Raw genomic sequence first — 19,567 nt, 5'->3', positions numbered from 1 at the left:
TTAATTCTACAAAAAAGTTTTCAGTTTAGATGTAACAGAAAAGTTAACTTTTCAGCCTACACTCAAAACATGATGAGTTAAAAAAAACTCCCACCTGCTAAAACCTCCTCATTGGGAAGCACGGTGGTGGCAGCATCATCTCATGAGATCCTTTTTTCAGGGACAATCAAAATGACCAAAGCATACCAGGCTAGATCAATACCTTCATTCCACTGAGAATTTTAGTGAGTGTGAGAACTTTGATAACCAAAAGAACGGGCAAAATGTAAGGCAGCTTTAATTGCAGCAAATAGGGTTTTTTTTTTTTTTACTTTGACTCACTGAAACAGATACTGTTTTCAGATTTTTATTTAAAAAAAATAAGCAAGTGATTGGGTTAATTTCTTCTACTTCAGAAATATCTCGATTTAAATGTCAATAAGAAAACTGTGGCTACATTACAAAATAAAAGGTTTAAAGGATAGAAAAATTTACTGCTTTGAGATCTGCTTATACAAATGTAAAGTTCTTCATAGATAAAATGCATTAATATTATTACTTTCTGGAGTAAATTACTAAATTATGAAAATGCAGATTATATTATGCTTTACTTACAGTTAAGCAAATATGTCTTCTTTATTTTTTGAAGTCCCTAAAAATGTTTATGGCTCAATAAAAAAATTTAGATTCTCCAACATTCTTCTCTGTGCATGATGTTGAGCTGTGGAAGCAAAAAAAAAAGCCCATGGCAAAGTTCCATTGTTTTCACATTATATTTGACGTGCCTTTCTTCTGTGTGTTCAGCTCTTACATAAACTCTTCTTTTGACCTTTTTTCTTTCGTCTGCCTGAAATCTCTCATGTTATGACATAGTTCTAAACTCTGCACATTTCCCTTCAACAGGATCAGTCTGATATATTTCCACCTACCTGAAACAGCACTGTGGTCTGGTTTCAGTACTGACCAACCTATCTGTTTGTGTTAATGCTGTTTGACTCATGGCTTCTATTCCCTCGGTTATTTAAAGAAACAAATTATTTCAGGGTCAGTTCCTCTACCCTGTGGCACAGGCCCATTTTCACTGAAATACTTCCAAGCGTATGGTAAGAAAAGTGGGGTCAGCTGATGAAAGAGAAGCATGAGGATAAAAATGTGTGCATCTTGTTCTTTTCCTTTTTGATGTTTTATAAAATTTCCATCTATATGATGTTGGCCAAACAAGCTTATTCATATTCCACTTCACTTTAGATGTTTCTCGTAAAATCAGTGTAAGAATATTGAATGTCATTGTAGGTAGATTCATTTATTCATTTCAAGGAAGGTGAGAATTAGTTGATTTGGTTTAAAGTCATCACGTATCACGAGGTTGTTACAGACAGAATCTGCATTAGCGTTTATAATTGGAGAGGCAAATGAGCTGCATCTAGGAGTCCATCTGAGCTGCTCCTGTATCTATTAATCAAAGCCGTTCTGCTGGAACTTGATGTCTACTTCGATGTTTTTTATTCCATAGTCTCTTGATAAAGTTTTACTTTATTAAGAGATTGAAATAAAGTTTTTTAAAGACTACAGCAGTGTTTTTTCCACTCACGTAACGTACTCTATACATTACTGTTACAGTATGTTCCCTAGATAGTCGGGAATGGCGACCTAGTGGTTAGGGCATAGACCCTAGAATACTTGAAGTTAAATTAAATTAAAGATAGTAGCAGTATGAAATGAATTGTCACATTTTCTTTAACAAGAGTCTTCTCAAAGCCACATCTTGCCAAATAGACCAGATTTAAGGAGCGCAAAACATAAAGACTTCTCCACAACAGATTTTGTCACCTGTGTTGTGGCTCTCTGCAGCCCCTCCAGAGTTACCTTGTGCATCTTTAATAAGGGCAAGTCAGAAATCAACCAGGAAGAGGTTGAAACTGTGTGCACACAAAGACCCGGCATTCAAACAGGGATGTGATATTTTTCAATGTTTAAAACTTCCACTTAATCCCCCCTTTTTCATTAATTTCTTACTTATTGAAAACTACATGCTTTTAATTCATAACTGTGCATTCTCGATCAGAAATGTCAAGTTAAGATGTGAGGTTTTGTTTAAATCTAATCCCATCAGCATCAGGTAAATTAAAGCTTTTAGGGTTTTTAACATCAAACTTAAAATGATCCACTCTGTGATGATCAATGATGAAAAAAAAAATCACTCTGTGATTTCAAGGATGAAAAAATTTAGTGGAGAGACATAGGAAAAAGCAGAAACAACCATATGTACTGTGCGTTATGGTTATCAATCACTGCTTTTAGTAACCTATGTTGTTATAAGCTCAATGTTTGTCTGAAGCCTTAATCTCACATAATTTACTTTTCCACACCTGTTTTGCCTGAAGGTAACTCTATCATTAAAACAACCAGTTAAATAAAAACATTGGATTTCTTGTGCCAGCCATTGATAAAGTGCTTTGCAATAACACTTGATTTGAACAGAGATTTTTATGCCTTTTTGTTTTTTTGAAATACAAAAAAAAAAAAAAGAAAACAATATGTTTTGAAAAATCCCGCTGATACTAACTGCAGTAAAGACATTGGAAACCAGGCAGGTTTTTGCAACAGAATATGCATCTGTAAGGTGTGTGGTAGTTAGCTGCTAATATAGTCGGGATTTCTGAAATTATGTTTAAATTGCAATATTTAGCTAGATGTCTATCCTCAGTAGCTCTCTGTCATTTCTTTAGATGGCATAACTGCTTTCTAAAATAGTATGCGCCGCTTGGAGCACGTGACCGTCAATGGTAGGAAGGGGATAAGAACTGATAGCTCTATATATAGACATACATGTATGTGAACCCTTAAGACTGATCTGTGCAGGAGATCAGAGGGGTGCCAGCGCTAATGATGTGCTTTTATGTTTTTACATGTCTTTATAAGGAGAAACACCAAAACTTTACACATTAGTGTAGTCTAACCGGCAGGAGTGGTAGGTACTGGATATAGAAGTTTATGTATGCTCACCTTAGGAATAAGTGTAATGTGATTTCATTTAATTTGTAGCTCTTATTAATTCATTTGGACAAGTTCAGAGAATTTTCAAAAATACATTGTGTTTAAAACTATTGCATCTTTTTTTTTCAATCCAGACATGGTTGAATATTATAAGTTTATATATTCATATACAACAAATATTAGCAATTATCAGGGTTGTAGCATCATAAGGTGTATTTTCTTTTTCTTTTAGGTCAAGCATGGCAGTTGTGTAACCATGCTGACGAACAGCTTTATTGCCAGTAGTACAAGTGCAATGGGGGGTGGGGGTGGAGGGGGAATGTTGCATCTCAACAAATTATGCTTAAAAAGTCAGATATGTGCCTGGAGGTATGCAAGACTTTTATAGAAAAAAAAAAGAGCAACACAATTTCTGTTAGATTAAGCCAGAGGCTTTTTGATGTATAAAAAAAATATGTTATTTCTTTGCAACTCCCTAAGCGAAATGTATCCAAACCTTAGTGTATAGTGGTTCAGTAAATCTGCAAAATTCAAACTTGTCATTGTAGATTTTCCAACTATTGCATAGGTTAATATTATGTGAATCCTGAACTCTGAATTGACACATTTTAATGTTTACCCTCTGTCTCATATCGGTGTCCTTCTGTTTGTTTTTATTCTTCTTCTTCTTTTTTATGTAGCGCTAACCAGCCAGAAATCTACCTTACAGCTAGAAAACAAAGACATGAAGTAAGACCTTAATACTTTTTTGTACATTCTCTAATATTTCTAGATATTTTAAATCTAAACTGTATTAGCATACCTTTTTTTCAATAATTTAAAAAAAAACACACATTTTGAGAAAGGATTAAAACTTTTACCACCATGAAATACTAAGGCAAAGCCTTTTAAGGTACATTTAGTACCTAGGTAAATACAGAGGTAATACATATTTGGGTAGAAACCTTGAAACACTTCATGTTGTTGCAGCCAAGGTGTGATGCGATGTGGTTGTCGCTCAGCTACAAGGTTAGACGCAGGGCAATGTTTCAGGGAACAGGGCCAAGAAAAACTAATTAAAAAATCTAGGGAAGAGCATTGGGACGCGGACACAGTGGATAAAAATGCTATCGCTGCAACTTTCTTCTTTGGGATCAACACCTTCAGTATTTTGTAGAAAAGCATGTTTGTTTGTGTATGAAGACATGAGGACTAAACTCTTGCATCTGAGTTAAACAACTTACATTTCCTCTCTGAAGATGCTGCATGGGCTAAAGAGACTTTAGGTTTTTGAAAGGGACATAGCAAAATGCCATTATAAAGAATTTTGAATGCAAGAATTAGCTGCACAAGTTTGTTTTTATTTGTGCATACATTATCTGTCATATATGCATAAGCTCATATTTGTTTAGATAGCTCATAGAAAGCTTAAAAACCACTTACTTTTTGGCAATAATTCTGGCCAAAAAAGTTATCTAGCTTCTGATCATTAATTATAAGGCTTTAAAGGGTAGTTCATGAATTTACAAAAGGGTTTATGTCAGAATACATTGGAATAGTTAAATATCATCCTGCTTTATTCTAAAAACCACTTTTTTTTGCCTGAAAGGAGTCACCCTATCCCTGGCATGTCCAACTATCTTTATGTCATTCCAGAAGAGCAGGGACAGGGAAGCACATGGTTCATAACCTTCATGGACAAAGATTTAGACAAAAAGGGCTTCTAAGAGTGGGAAAGGGCCGGAGGGGTCTGGTTTAAGGAATTTTAGTTTTTTTCCATGCTTTTTGTTAATAACATGGGTCTGCTGGTGTTCTCTTGCCAAAACTTACAGTATTTGGTGGGGCGGTTCGCAGAAGATTGAGAAGTAGCAGTGATCAAGATCAGTCCTCCAAGACCAAGTCCTTGCTTACAATCGGAAAAAGGTTGCATACCGTTTTCAGGATTAGAGGAGAGTTCCTGACCCAAGTGGATAAGTTCAGGTATCTTGGGGTCCTGTTCACACGTGAGACGAGAATGGAGTGGAAGATGGACAGACAGATGGATGCAGCTCCTGGTGTAATGCGGATATTGCGTCTCTTGTGGTGAAGAGAGCGTTGAGCTGAGAGGCAGTCAGTCTATGTTCATACCATCACCTATAGTTATGTAATCTGGATAATGACAGAAAGAACAATATCCCAGACACAAGCGGCTAATTTAGCTTCCTCAGCAGGGTGGCTGGGCATCCCCATATAGATAGGGTGAGGATCTTAGGCCATAGAGGGGGGCCTCAGAGTAGAGCCAGTTCACCTCCATATCAAGAGCAATCAGTTGAGTTGGATCGAACATCTTTTTTGGTAGCTCTCCTGGACGCTTCCCTTGGGAGGTGTTCCAGGCACATTCCACTAGGAGTAGGCCCAGGGGATGGCCCAGGACATGCTGAAGGTACTATGTCTCTTGGCTGTCCTGGACCACCCTGGGCTTCCCCAGAGGAGCTGGTGGAGTCTGTGAGTCTCTGCTGACACTTATGCCCCCATCACTAAGTTCCAGATAAGAAGGAGATGACAAGTATGAATAGGATTGAGTTTTTTTTTTTAACTGCTGTTTGTAATTCTAGCACTCAGGTTTCTTTTGTTGGGTGTTCCATGTCTTTGTGATTTGCAACTCAATAGATTATTTCATGCAGCTTTTAATTGTAAATATATATTTAATTTGGTCCTTCAAACTCTTGATTGAGAATTGTTTAGTATCCTTGCCCCCTTTGCAGTATCCTTGCCCCTTTTGCAGTGCTATCTTTACAAATGGATGTTTTTAATGGTGGATAATCCATTCATCATTGCCAGCTGTTCTACTCATTCAGTGTTCAGTGAGTGTGAGTTTTGCTGTTACCATAAGTTCAAACTAAGCTACAGTTCACACGCATTATTTGGAATAATTTACATGCTCAGTTTTAGGCCCCGTCTACACAAAGTCAAAGCGAACGTTTGTCGTAAAGACGGAGACGTAAAATAAATGTGATCGTCCATTTTTGGGTCCATTTTCGTGGTTCAGTCAAATTCAGGTGCTGAACCATGTCGTTGATATTGCTCTGTTCTTCCTGGAGATATTCCAGAAGAAGAAGATTCTGTTGTAAGCCCGACAGCAGGGTGAGTAGCATGAGCAGCAACCATTACGGCGCCATTGTTGTTGTGATACTGTGTCGCGCATGCGTGTTTACTGTAGAGGCGACGCTATGACGCATGCGTGTAAAAAAAAAATGCGGTTAGAGCTTAAAGATGGAAACGCGAAAACGCCGTTTCAAAATCTTCCCACTCTAAAGGCTTAATAAAAAAAAGATCATTTACAGACCCCCGAAACGCCGGCTTCGTATGGATGAGAGGCTGGTTTGGTGAAAAATTTGTGCGTTTAGGCCAGGGCTTGACTTCGTGTGGACGGGGCCTTAGTTTCCAATCTCTGCATGTTGTCATCAAATGGAGGATGTTGATCAGGGCTCGATGTTAACCATTGCCCGATCGCCCGGGGCAAGCAGTTTTTATTGTCTGGAGAGTACAAATTATATTGCATTTGCCCACCGGGCAAGTGCAATGATCGCAAAAAAAAAATATTCATCACTCCAAATGACTTTGAAATCACCGACATTCGCTGAAAACGACCCACAAGCGTTGCCAGCACCATCTTTGTTGTTTTGTACACATTCTCGAGTGATTTGAAAAAGCCGCGTGATTTTCCACTAGATGATTCAGCTCTTGGGGAGAGAATTCTCCGGAGGAACTATATTTATCAAACATTATACAGGGCAAGTAAAAATTGTTTCTGGGCAAATGAAATGTGAAAGCCACTTGCCTAAAGGGCAAGTGGTAAAAATCTTTAACGTCAACCCCTGTTGATTATATTGTAAATGTCTCTCGTTGCATGTTTGATTCTTTTTCTCTCTTGATTCAGTCGGCCCTCTAAAGCATCAAATAGACCGGAAATGTAACAGCGAGTAAGCGCAGCAAAGCGACATTGTGTTTGATGTATGTTTGAAACAAAAATTTACACCAGATCCTGAAGATAACGCTCCATAGCAACAGGGCTCTTAGCAAAGAAGACTTTGTGAGAGAGTAAGTAAATTAAACAGTAGGCCTACTATGTGTGAAAATTATGAACTAATAAGTAATATCACCAAAAAACCAGCATCTTGACCAATCTGAAGAGAAATCAAACATTTATTTTGTTAGTATGTCACAACTACCAACATCTGCTGGTTGGGCAGCAGATGTACAGTAACTTTAGGTGTTGGGCTCCTTGTTTGCTTACCTAACCCTGTTTTTACATTCTCTCTGACCAGTCTCTTGTATTTCTTTTTCTTTGTCCTCAAAATGCATTTAATTCTTTAAGTACAGCTTTTTACAATGTTGCTGTAATAAGGCTTAGATTAAATTACACACTAGGGGACTCTCATTGTTGAATTCTTTTGCATGGCACTACATCGATTATGCATCTATTCTTAACACCATCAACTCTCCTAACTGGCTTGTTAGTTTCTTAAAAAATACATTTAACATTTTGGAATTTGAGTCTCAACAACCACCAATCAAAACACTCCCCAGATTAGCCTCAGCGTCAGATTCTTCCTTAATTTTTTTGTCATCCATTCCATTATTTAAAATGTAGCACAATCCTCAGACCTATACTACTTTTTCTATCATTAGAACAAATTAAGGCTGGAGTGCTGCATGGGGATATGTTTTATTAGAAACTTCTCCAAATTACTTTTTGTAGAGTGATTAAAAAAAACATGTTCTCAAAGCTGTTCAATCAAGCGGCAAATTATTTGCTGAAATCAGTTTGCAAATACACCTCAGCAAGCCATGTTCGTAACGGTTTATGAAATACAGCTTCTGTCTGTACCTACTCTGTGTTCCATTCTCATCCCCTTATCCCTGACTTCCTGTTGCACAGACAATAGCAGTCTCAGGCCCATGAGTTTTGGATGATGGGAGGTTTTTAGAAATAGGTGTGGGAGGAACCAGCGGAAGCAGTGCGGGGGAGGAGGAACGACTGGACTCAATCCGCACAGATTAACGGCAGATTGATGGGGTGAGAACTGTCACCTTTTGGCCCAGATTATGATCTGACCACACTATAAAGACACAATGCTTTAGCAGTCAGTGTAACATTTATTTAGTGGCAGCACATTTTAGCTTTGGTGCCTTATTGTGACAAATATACTCACACCTCTTGATACTATGAACACATTGTACTGTTTAATCCAAAGGAGTGTTCTTTATCAGGCTTTAAATGATTAACCAATAAAATATTAAGAATGACTGAGGAAAAAAGAAGAAGAAATATGGCTTTAGAACATATCAATAAATGCATCTCTAAAAATGTGTCTTGCAATTCTATTCAGTCTCATTTAGTTTAGTACCAATCATGAAATTCAGTCACATTTTGTGACATATCTCCACATAAAATTGTAAAGAAGGCAAAAGGACTTTGAAATTGAACTTATTGGCTCACATGCAAAATAAATCAGGATTGTGCCTTACATTTCCTTAAAGAAGAAAGGCTACGGTAAATACAGGCAAACAATAAAAGGAAAATGGAAAAAGCAAAGATAGTCGAAGCTACACTAAAATGGTTTAAATCAAAGCACATTTACATTTTAGAATGGCCAAGTCAAAGCCCCAAATTAATTGATGCTCTCCATTCAATCCGAATGAACTTGATAAGCAAAGCTAGAGGACACCAAAGAGCCGCAGATGAAACCTATTGAGAAAAACAGATCTATGCAATAAAGTAGTGAAGTCTACCTTCAGACTTAAGAGCTGCTGTCCTGTGTTTTTTCCTGGTTCAACACACTTGAACCAGATAAATAATTCGTTATCAGGGCTCCAATTTGGATGGCTCGCCAAGTAGCCAATTAAACCATTTAGCTTGGTGGCGTCGGGGCAGAGGCACATATTAGGCATGTTGGACATTGATCCAACCGGTATAAAGTGGAGTTTGAAACCATTGTGGTAATAGTTAAAGGAGATTGTGTTTGTAGTTGTAAAATGTCAAACTGTGAAAAAGTAAAAGGGATCTGGAACGTTTACCAGGATCTTTAGCTTTAGCTCTCAGGGTTGTTCCAGATTATTTTTTTTATGGCAAAAGAGGTAAATCTATGACACTACCTTTATTTTGCGTCCTACAGTAGTCTCTGTTAGGTCATGCTCCTGATTATGTGCCTGGCAAGTGAAGGGGTGATATTTTTTTCTTCAAAAAACAAACAAATAACAAATCTGGAGGTGAAATTCATATAAAAAATTAAGCTTAGTTCAATAATTAGATCCGTCCAGATGCTATAGACTTCTCATTTAATCATAAAGCAGCGGGTTAACATCTATGCTCAGACTGGAAATGTTTCTCTTTTTGTCTCCACCTCTCACTCCCTCTCGCCAGCACAAATTGTTGCCCTATGATGCAATCTGTCATCCCCACTAGCCTTGGTTCCCCAGCCAATCAGAGAGCGGCAGTAGGAGGGTACCCAGTCAGCTCATGCTTGTGCACGGCTCTTACAGTAGGAGGGCCTGTTCAAAATCCCAGCCCCTCCCTCTGTTGTCATCTGGGTTCAGCCTTATTCAATGTGTGTGTGATTTTATATGGAAATAGGAAAAGCACGGGAAGGAAAAGGAAACGAGTCAGAAGAGATGAGGAGTGAGCAGTAACGTGTGAGTCACAACAAAATTCACACAGACCAGCTATGAAGCCTTCTAGACGGTTGTTGTCCTCTCTGCTGACAGTAGGTAGTTACTCTGTCAACTCTGTCTCTGTTTAGCCTTATATGTATGTTGCCTGCTTGTGTGACTTTAGAGTCTTCTGATTGGTGTTTGCCCAAGCTGTCAGCCCACATTTGCTGGCATTGCACAGGTGCATCACAGTGACCAGAAGCAGAAGGCGAGATGCTTTGTATTCACTCTCTGACCCTCTTGTATGATCTGTTGTTGAAATGCCAGTTTAAAATTAAACTTCCTGTGTCTATCTTTCCACGTATAGATGATAAAGACAAGTGTGTATGGATTCTGAGAACCGTACTCTTGCATTAATACAAGAGCAGAGGTTTTAGATCTCAAATGGAAAATGAGCTACTTTTGTATTCTAAAGCCGACAGAGAATGGTGGCATTGTGTGCCTGGGTGTTAGCTTTTTGTTCCACGCAAACCAAATGCTGGACACAAGCACTGGAATACACTCCCATAAACACACACACACACACACACGCACATGCAGTCTAATCCTGAAAGTTTTGTTGAATTATTCAGTACTGAGGTCACCTGCAACATTGCTGCTGTTTCCCGGTGAGCATCATACCCCGGGGAATAAAACACTCACCATTTTTATTATATCAGTTGACAGCTCCCTGAAAGATCCCTCCTTTTATAAATACATTTGGTTTTTTTAAGCTTCCTTCTTGTGGGAGCTTTGCATCACGCTTCCCCACTGTTTGGACTCTAGAGTCTAAACTCAAATCTCTACCCCTTCAATCATTTCAGAGCCTGACACTCAGCCGGTCATGGTTACTTAAGAGCTTCAAATCAAACAATTGTGCCCCACTTTGGAGTTTAACTGGGCATGGATAAATGCACAGAGATATTTACACTTTTCTGACTGCATTTAAAACACATCTAGAAGAGGATTGTTGTCACTTCTTCACCAATACAAAACAAAAAGTATTGCATGTTTTTTTTTTTTTTCCCCTATTCATCTGTTTTTAGATGTTTTTCAGCTGTTTGATATAACTGGAGCAACATTTATTTTATCATGCATTTTCATGCATGACTCAAACATTTTAAGATTAAGTTAAAATGAAAGTGGCATTTATGTGTTTAGCCTCCAGTGCCAATAAAACCAGACAGATTAAATGAAAATGTATTAAGTTGAGATTGCATTATTTTTTTAGAAACAAATCCTCTCTTCAGTTATTAAGTGCTGTATTAATGTAATTGATATAATATTATTGCTGTTGATCTGGATAAACCTAGCACCCAAGTTTCCGTTTTGAGTTTTTCTCAAATTGTTTTAGCAGAAAGTTTGATCAAGTTTTACAGTGTTTTTTTTTATGAGGTCTCAGCCACTGATCTGTATTTATTCACTGGATTGTTGATAGGCTGTTGGTAGTACCTGGTGCTGTTTTACTGATTGGATGACTTTTTTGTAAAATGAAATTGTTGTTTGAAAAGCTCATTTTGTATTTAGATTATCTTCTAATTTGTTCGATGACACATTTACGTTTGACAAAAAATCCCCCCAAAATAACAGAACAAATCGGTAAAACAGCAAACAATCCTCACTGTGCTGTAATCCTATTGATGTCTCATTGATTAAGGGTGGACATAAACATTTTCACTTGTAGTTTAAAACCAACATAGCCCCATACTGTACATTCACATGTCCCTAGAGAAATGTAAGCTATTTACTACTAAAAGTTTGGTGTGTGCCCAACATCACCACAGGGTGAAAGTGATATTTTCTTATGGTTAAGAGCTACATACATGACATTTAACATCCAATATAAAGAGGGGATGTCATTGGATCCTCTTTGCAATGACTGGAAATAAACAGACCCTTAATCACTCAGATTGCATGTTTGCGTGTAACAATTGGGCATCAGAACAGATTAGATATGAGGGATTAGAGGGATGCATTGGATTCAAGTTTGCAGATGTAAAGAGAGAACCAGAGGCAGGTGGGTGCTGATGAACTAAGTTATCCTTAAAGCTTAAACTTAAATGTTGTTTTTACTATACTTTACTGTAGTCATAACTATAGTGTTTCTCTTTTTATGTTCAATAGATACTTGCTACAGACTCATACAGCTTTCTGCTTTTTTGTGCAATGAAATACACAACATTTTTGACACAGATAATACACACCTAACAAGAAAATATGACTTATTCAAATTACTGGAGCCAGTTGGAAACTATGACATGCAACTGATATGCACAGGTTAAACAGCTAAGAGTTAACTGAAGTAACAATGCATGCAATATAAGATAATTTTGTTTCATTGATTATGTTATTTATATAACCCATGTGTTTAAAAACAACAATGCACTTGCTCCTTCTTAAATACTTTCTCAGGAGTAATGTGCTTGCAAAGATGAGCATGGAAGTGGGCCATTTTTGGACGAGGCTGGTTTTTGTTGCTAGGCAGAATACCCAGCTCTGTTTCTCTAGATCAGATTATGTAAAGCTTGTGGCTCCTTGGCTCTGCTTACCGCAGGGGTTTAGAAACCATTTCATTTATGCAGCATTAGATTTTTTTTTTTTTTGGTGGGGGGGATTTGCAATACATCAGGCCAAATATTTTCTTGCATTACGGATTTTAATTAAGATATTCAGTATACTGTACCAGGAGTGTATGCTAAAAGGCATTGGAAGGTTTTACAGCAAAAACGTGGAAGGTCTGAAAAATGTTGAATACTTTTAAAACAGCACAGGTTTAAAGCGTAATTAAAAAATACATATATATTTTTTGTAATTGCCTAGAATTTCTATATTATTTGTAAAATATGAATATTTAAAGCGAAAAACAGAAAAATCTGGTTAGATGCCGTACTAAATGTACTAAATGTAAATAACACTTTCAAGGAATGTTGGTCTATTTCCCCTAAGCTTTACTAGCATAGTTATGTAACATTTGTGTTTATGATAAGCTGCTGTCTTTTTTCTAGTATGTTTAGCAGAAACAGTTATAATATTGTTCCAATTATAGCAGCCATTGCTGTTTGTCACGGGTGGATAGTTTTCCCTTACTGTGAGTTATGAGAGTTTAATGACTATGTCTGGATTTGGATGGTGTCACTTCCAAACATGACACAGTGCTTGGATTACACACAGGTGCTACTTAAGTTGGATTTTCCGGTTTCAAATGGTTGCATTTGCAAACTCCAGTAAAATGCAAAACAATGTTATTTTAATGTTTGGCTTCAGGCAATTTGACTTCAAATTCTCCTACTCTACCTGCAGCTTTTTTTTCCTTTTTTACAATGATGATATTCTTCTAGTTGTGTTTCCTGCTCTAGTTTTGATTGTATTGTCACTTGTATCCATGCTTTTATCAGCTTTCATAGTATTTATTTACAAATTTTGCTTTCCTTTTTCTTTTTACCCTTTTTTTTCTAAACTGTGGATACCTATTTTCTGATAACACATAAAAGAGAAAAAAAATGTTGTTTCATTATAGACCAACTTTTGACATCTAGGAATGTCAGCATCTTGATTAACTTCATTATTTTTTGTTCTTCCCCCTACAGGTTGACCGCTGTCATTGTCTGTGGCTTTAGATGTCCATTGTCATGGCCAAGCGGGACACTGGGAGCACCAGCCCCGTGGTCCGTCAAATAGACAAGCAGTTCCTGGTTTGCAGCATCTGTTTGGATCACTACCATAACCCCAAGGTCCTGCCCTGTCTGCACACTTTTTGTGAAAGGTAACCTGCATGTATAGCTTTTTATAGTAGTTTAACAAAAATAAAATATACTTTGTATAGAATTATTAAAGTAAGGTTCTGCATCAGATTGGAAGTAACATCAATATGTAAATATGTAAAAAGTAATTCATTAGATGACTTCCAATTAAAATAAAAACGCTGCTTCTGATACCGTTATTATGAAATACCGTTCCTCCAAACACTGCACACTGTATCAGTTAGGATTACTAGTCCTATCAACATTTGCTCAATTCCAGGATAAGTAGAGAGTTTAGGTAGCTTAGAATGAATGGGTGGACCAAAATTGTTTGAGAATATTTCTGCAAGAGCCCCAAATATCTAATTTAATAGTATTTAATAGTATTTAATAAGTATTATTGTTCATATAATTGTTCACTCATTTAGGCCAATGCTTTTACTTTCCTCCCTTCATTTCTGAAGTAGACCTGTCCCTTCTGAGACCAAACATCACCACAACATCACCAACTTAACAACTGGGATAGTTTCCTCAGCCTTGTAAGCATCTGACTATTTTTGCAAGCTCTGATGGTCCTTTATTACCGAAAACTTAAATTTCAGTTTAATCAAATAATAGAAGTTATCTTCAAATATAAGGCTCTCTGTACATGAATACACAGAGTGGTGTAATTTGAATTTTATGTTACTACTGGAGTGATGACTTCTTCCTCTCTAAGTGCCTTTTACACAGTGTTGGCACTGGCGTAGTTTACACTGGATAATGGCACTCAGCTTCAATCAATGTCCTTAGAATGTCTTTTGCTTTTGTTCTGTGGTTGAGTCACACATTTAGTCCCATAACATGTTCATGTTAGTATAATGGCTGGATATTTCTGAGTATATAATTGAAGGTGTTAAAGCAGATGGACATCAGAAAATCTGTATTTCACTTCATATGTTGCCACTGACTGAACACTTTATTTTGGGGTTGGCCAACCCAATCAAAAAAACCTTATATTTCTATTTTTCTATTCTATTCTGTAGATCCTCATATACAGGTCTAATGGAAGAGTTTAGACTTTAGTCTATAGATTTGTTTTGAATATAGTTATATTTGAACAAAATTCCCATGGTGAGAATGCCAGTGCCTCTACCAATCCCTTCACACTAACTTTACCTTAATAATTGTCCATTATCAGTTTACATTTTAAAATTTTCCTCAGGGTTTCTGTGACCTTTGTGGTATAGATACAACATAAAAGAGTGCCCTTAGTTTTAACCAGTAGGGAGCCTGTTATACGGCTATGCACTATGTACAAGATGGATATGCATTTAAAGATAAAAAGAAAAATCCAAATTTTTATCGCTGAAAAACTGCAGCAAAAGTGTCATCTTTAGGGTCATCAAACAGCCAGCACAAGATATCGACATTTCAAAGTGTGTTTGGCCGGCCAGCCTACAGTCTCAAACATGATGTGACACCTGCTAGATTCGGCAGGAGCAATAGACAAACTGAGATTTTATCAACAAACACTCCATAGAGCATGTGTTCATCCACACTTCAATCTTGTTGTACGACTCAGGTATTGTATCCCATTGATGGTGATAGAGTTACAGTAAAGGCTCCTTAGCTTTCATTTCTGTAATCCTCCTTAATGAAAGCACCTTTCAATGTTTTCAGGGAACAATGCGTAACATATCTTTTAAACTCCATGCTGTATCCTGTTATGTACTTGTTCACTTCCTGTTTGTAGCTGTCTCCAGAATTACATTCCGGCAGAGTCTCTAACACTCTCGTGCCCCGTGTGCCGGCAAACATCCATTCTGCCCGAGAAAGGAGTGTGCGCTCTGCAGAACAACTTCTTCATCACTAATCTCATGGAGGTCTGACCCTGTATTACATTTTTCTGATAACAGAAATAATGTCTATATTAAAATCTACACACGTGTAATCCAAAACATCATGTATATATATTTTTTAAACTATTAATTATACATAGCATTGGAAGATTAGAACAAATTAGATTTTTTTAAGCTGGATTTTATAAGAATGGCTTAGTGAGAGGAAAGTGTGTGTGCAGTTGGGGCTCTTCCTGACTGAGGTCATCCTGCACACTTAATCTCTAAAAGTTTTTTAAGGACACATGGGAATTAAATCAGCAGTGGCTGGAAGTTTGATAAGTGAATGTTTATGTTCTGGATTAAAAAGAAATATTAAACTGATTTAAACAGTCTGGAATTTTAAAACACAGTGATTTAAAAGTAATGGGCTATTAACAAACATATGTGTTGAAATAAACCTATAATGAGTATGGTTATGTGTTGTGTAGGTTCTCCAGCGTGAGCCAGAGTGTTCACGGCCTGAGGCATGCAGCGTGTTGGAGTCGGTCAGTGCTGCAGCAGCAGGGAAGCCCCTTTGCTGCCCAAACCACGAGGGAAAGGTGGGAAAACTTCTTCTGTAACCTCACTTCCCCAATTTTATTTTTCTTATTTGTTGCTTCAAATAAAGTAAAAGAGAGAAAAATGAAAATTGAATGTCCTGCTATGCATGGTAAGAGTTGATGATCTTGTTTTTGCTCCACCTGCAGGTGATGGAGTTCTACTGCGAGTCCTGTGAGACAGCCATGTGTCTGGACTGCACAGAGGGAGAGCATGGAGATCATATGACTGTTCCTCTGCGGGATGTAGTGGAGCAGCACAAAGCTGCTCTAAAAACTCAGCTTGATGCCATTCACAGCAGGTTGGAACTTGATCTTTGGAGGGGATTTTAGATGTCCCAGTTCATACAGAAGTTACAATCCTCACACATTTCTAGCTGATTCTAATCCTTTAAAAGAAACTTGGTTTTATTTTATTACGTATTTTATAGATCATGTTGGTATCATACTTGTATGTTTCCAAAAGTCTTGATGAAAACCTTTTTTCTGGTGGTCTCCCAGGCTTCCTCAGCTGACTGCAGCCATTGAGCTGGTGAGTGAGATCTCCCGACAGCTAAATGAAAGGAAAACTGAGGCAGTAGCGGAGATCAACAGCACATTTGAAGAATTGGAGCGACTGCTGCATCATCGCAAGACCGCCCTCATCACAGACCTGGAGAACATCTGCAGCAGCAAGCAAAAGGTCTGTTTAATACAATTATACATATAGAGTTATTATTTTATGTTTTTGCTCCCCCATCCTGCTGCTTTGTGTATTATCAATTGGCTATAATTTTCTGTTTGCTGTCCCTTTTGTTCCACCTGCATGAATGCAGGTCCTACATACCCAGCTCTCCTCCCTTCTCCAGGGGAAGGAGCACATCCAGAGCAGCTGCAGCTTCACAGAGCAGGCTCTCAGCCATGGGAATGCAACCGAGGTGGGCCTACAAAATATTATTTGCTTGCTAACTATAGAGTAACACATCAGGGAATCCAAAGAAATCAGCTACAGTATTGGATGTGAATGATTTAAAAAGACGAATGTGTCGAATATAAAAGAAGCTGCTGTGTTGTAGGTGCTGCTGGTTCAGAAACAGATGAGTGAGCGGGTCACAGCTTTGGCCAGACACGACTTTCCAGAAAAACCCCATCAGAACGCGCATCTAGACTGTCAGGTACTGACTGCTTTGTGGTATGATGCCAACTGCGTTCATCATGACTGACATTTCCACATTCTGAAGAGATTTCCATTTAACCACCAGCAGGAACTGGTTGTAACCCCTAAGCAGTGTTTAAAGCAGCCTCTGTCCTTCAGGTGGAGACGGAAGGGCTGCGGCGCTCCATCCAGAACCTGGGCGTTCTCCTCACAACATCAGCTGTGGCCCACACCTCTGTGGCCACTGGAGAGGGACTCCGACATGCAGCAACTGGACAGCACAAAACCATTACTGTGACAACAAAAGACAAAGTACGCTGTTATGTTCTTTAATTTTATTATAACTGATTTTGTTTAACAGCGCCATTAGGAGCTACAGTTGTAGGAGCTAGAGATTGGCAGAGAAATTTTCATCTTTCTATCTATAGATTTGATTTTTTTTTTCACCTTTTATAAATTGTCTATTTTAAAAATGTCCAGTTATCATTTTGTCTTTGTTCATAGGATGGAGAATTGGTGCGGACAGGTAATGCTGTTTTAAAGGCGGAGATACTGTCAGCTGATGGTAACAGAGCGGCAGAGACGGAAATAACAGACAACAAGAACGGGACATACGAGGTGGGCTACACGTTACGCTCTGAAGGAGAGTACTCATTCAGCCTGTTGCTGTATGGTCAGCCCATACGAGGCAGCCCTTTCCGCCTGCGAGCAGTCAAGCCATCAGATGTGCCCCAGTCTCCGGACGACGTGAAAAGGAGGGTGAAGTCCCCCAGTGGAACAGGGGGCCACATCCGTCAGAAAGCCGTACGACGGCCCTCCAGCATGTACAGCACTACCAAGAAAAAGGAGAACCCAATTGAGGATGAGCTCATCTACAGAGTTGGTAAGACACAACAAGTCGGGAGCTCATTTTTATTTTCCCACCTCAGTAAATAGAAATTAATACGTCAGGCTGGTAGATGGAAGCTGGAAGATGAGCAACAAGAAGCGTAGATTTCATACTTTACTTTGCTCTGTAAAAAAAAAAAACCTTGAAGGTATTGTGGACGATTTTTTAAAAGACCCCCCCCCTTCTCTTTAAATAAAAATGCATGTGCAAAAGCATGCACAAGCCCATTTCTTTTCGTGCACGCCTCGTTTAAAATCTACTGTTCTCATAGCTCATACAAGTTTACTATGTCCACATACAGCGGGGACTATATAGTGGACTTTTTAGCAAACTCAGTTAACTGACCGTTCCGACAGATGATCACTGCTTTTTGCCCCACTGGTCACATAACTCCTCCTCCACCGTGCAGTGCCTGCGTCTGCATCTTTGTTGTTAGTCGCCACTGTCGGGTAGCGACAGCCTATGGTGAAAGCGGGCCGCTGTGACAGCAAATCCCATAGTAATTTGCGAGTAATTTCCCTCTGGGATTATTAAAGCACAAAGCATTCTGGGATATATCTTTTCTTCTCAAACGCTTTGTAGACACTTTTTCTCTTATGACCCTCAGCCATTTTTAAAGAACCGCAGTGAGAAAGGTGAGCTTCAATGACTGTCTGAAGCCGTAGCTCACCACACATAGGCGGCTGAATGTGCGCATATGCAGAAAAAGATAGCTAACGGGGCGAGTACTTGGGACAGCATTACGTAAACATATCACCAGAATGATTGACAATTAGGAGGACGACTCCTTTCGATGATCCACCCGGAAATAAAAGATGGTCCTCTATACCCATAACTCTTTCACTGTATCACACACTGCCTACCTTCAACAAGCATTTCAACTTTGAACTCAGTCAACCAGTGGCAGTGCCAGGTGTGTACTAAGGGGTGCTATAGCTATCCTTAGCACCCCCAAGAAAAATTTAGATCAACACTTTTTTATCAAAGTTAAAATACTTGAACATGTGGTTGTTGATATATTTTCCCAAAAAAACACAAACAGTTCCAATTAAAGAATAATCATATATTTAAAAGTGTTTAAATACATTAAAAAAAATATCAGTAACACCTCTTCTGTAGATGCCCTCAATATGATCTTTTAAGAAAATAAAGCTTATTTTGTCTTTTTTTTCAATTATCTAATTTGTCAAAATATCATTTGGTGTAACTTTCCAGCTAAAACAACTGTTTTATATACGTCATTTAAATTACTTCCATCCATCCATTTTCCGTCACGCCTATCCCAAGCGGGGTCACGAGGGGTGCTGGTGCCAGCTGTCTGTGGTTGAGAGGCGGTTTACACCCGGTTGCCAATCCATCACAAGGCCTTTAAATTACTGGAAATGTATTAATATGTATTTTCTGAGATTTTATCCATTTTATTTTTGTATTTTTGGCATAATTTCATATATGATTTGCAGTCCCATAACTTCAAAGTATTTCTATCTCTATCATAATAATAATGAGGGTGGGGCTTTGCTATCTAAACTGTCATTTAACTTTTAAAAAATTATGTGAGGCGAGCAACCATCTGCTGCTACTATTGCAAAGAGTTGTCCATGAAAAAAATGTCCTAAACTGGTTTTGGTTTTATACTGAACTGATGATTTCTATGAATTACTGGCAGTTTAATTTGGCCATAATTTATTTTATTTTTTTTTTGCAAAATTATGTTTTCCTCTACTACATTTTCTTAATTTCTATACAATCTGAAAAAA

At 38.1% G+C, this 19,567-nt stretch overlaps 1 protein-coding gene across 7 annotated transcripts in view; it reads left to right on the top strand.

Moving 5' to 3' along the window:
- Positions 1–19,567, top strand: part of LOC107088282 (tripartite motif-containing protein 3-like) — a 37,177-nt gene that overhangs the window by 10,530 nt on the left and 7,080 nt on the right. For 4 of the 7 annotated variants that reach the window (XM_015380358.1, XM_015380360.1, XM_015380362.1 and 1 more), the window contains 9 exons: positions 13,215–13,390; positions 15,103–15,232; positions 15,679–15,789; positions 15,937–16,088; positions 16,288–16,468; positions 16,602–16,703; positions 16,842–16,940; positions 17,081–17,233; positions 17,426–17,804. In XM_015380358.1, coding sequence (XP_015235844.1) covers positions 13,245–13,390; positions 15,103–15,232; positions 15,679–15,789; positions 15,937–16,088; positions 16,288–16,468; positions 16,602–16,703; positions 16,842–16,940; positions 17,081–17,233; positions 17,426–17,804 — 1,453 coding nt within the window. In that variant the 5' untranslated portion in view covers positions 13,215–13,244. Of the gene's footprint in view, positions 1–3,683; positions 3,706–9,574; positions 9,706–13,214; positions 13,391–15,102; positions 15,233–15,678; positions 15,790–15,936; positions 16,089–16,287; positions 16,469–16,601; positions 16,704–16,841; positions 16,941–17,080; positions 17,234–17,425; positions 17,805–19,567 lie in introns of those variants that run through there. The other 3 variants (XM_015380361.1, XM_015380357.1, XM_015380359.1) reach the window with 3 other exon arrangements.

This window comes from Cyprinodon variegatus, unplaced genomic scaffold (genome assembly GCF_000732505.1).
Source record: "Cyprinodon variegatus isolate N-32 unplaced genomic scaffold, C_variegatus-1.0 Scaffold211, whole genome shotgun sequence".
In the NCBI taxonomy this organism is placed as follows: domain Eukaryota; kingdom Metazoa; phylum Chordata; class Actinopteri; order Cyprinodontiformes; family Cyprinodontidae; genus Cyprinodon; species Cyprinodon variegatus.
Note: the sequence above shows the minus strand (reverse complement) of the source record. Positions and strands in the feature narration are given on the sequence as shown.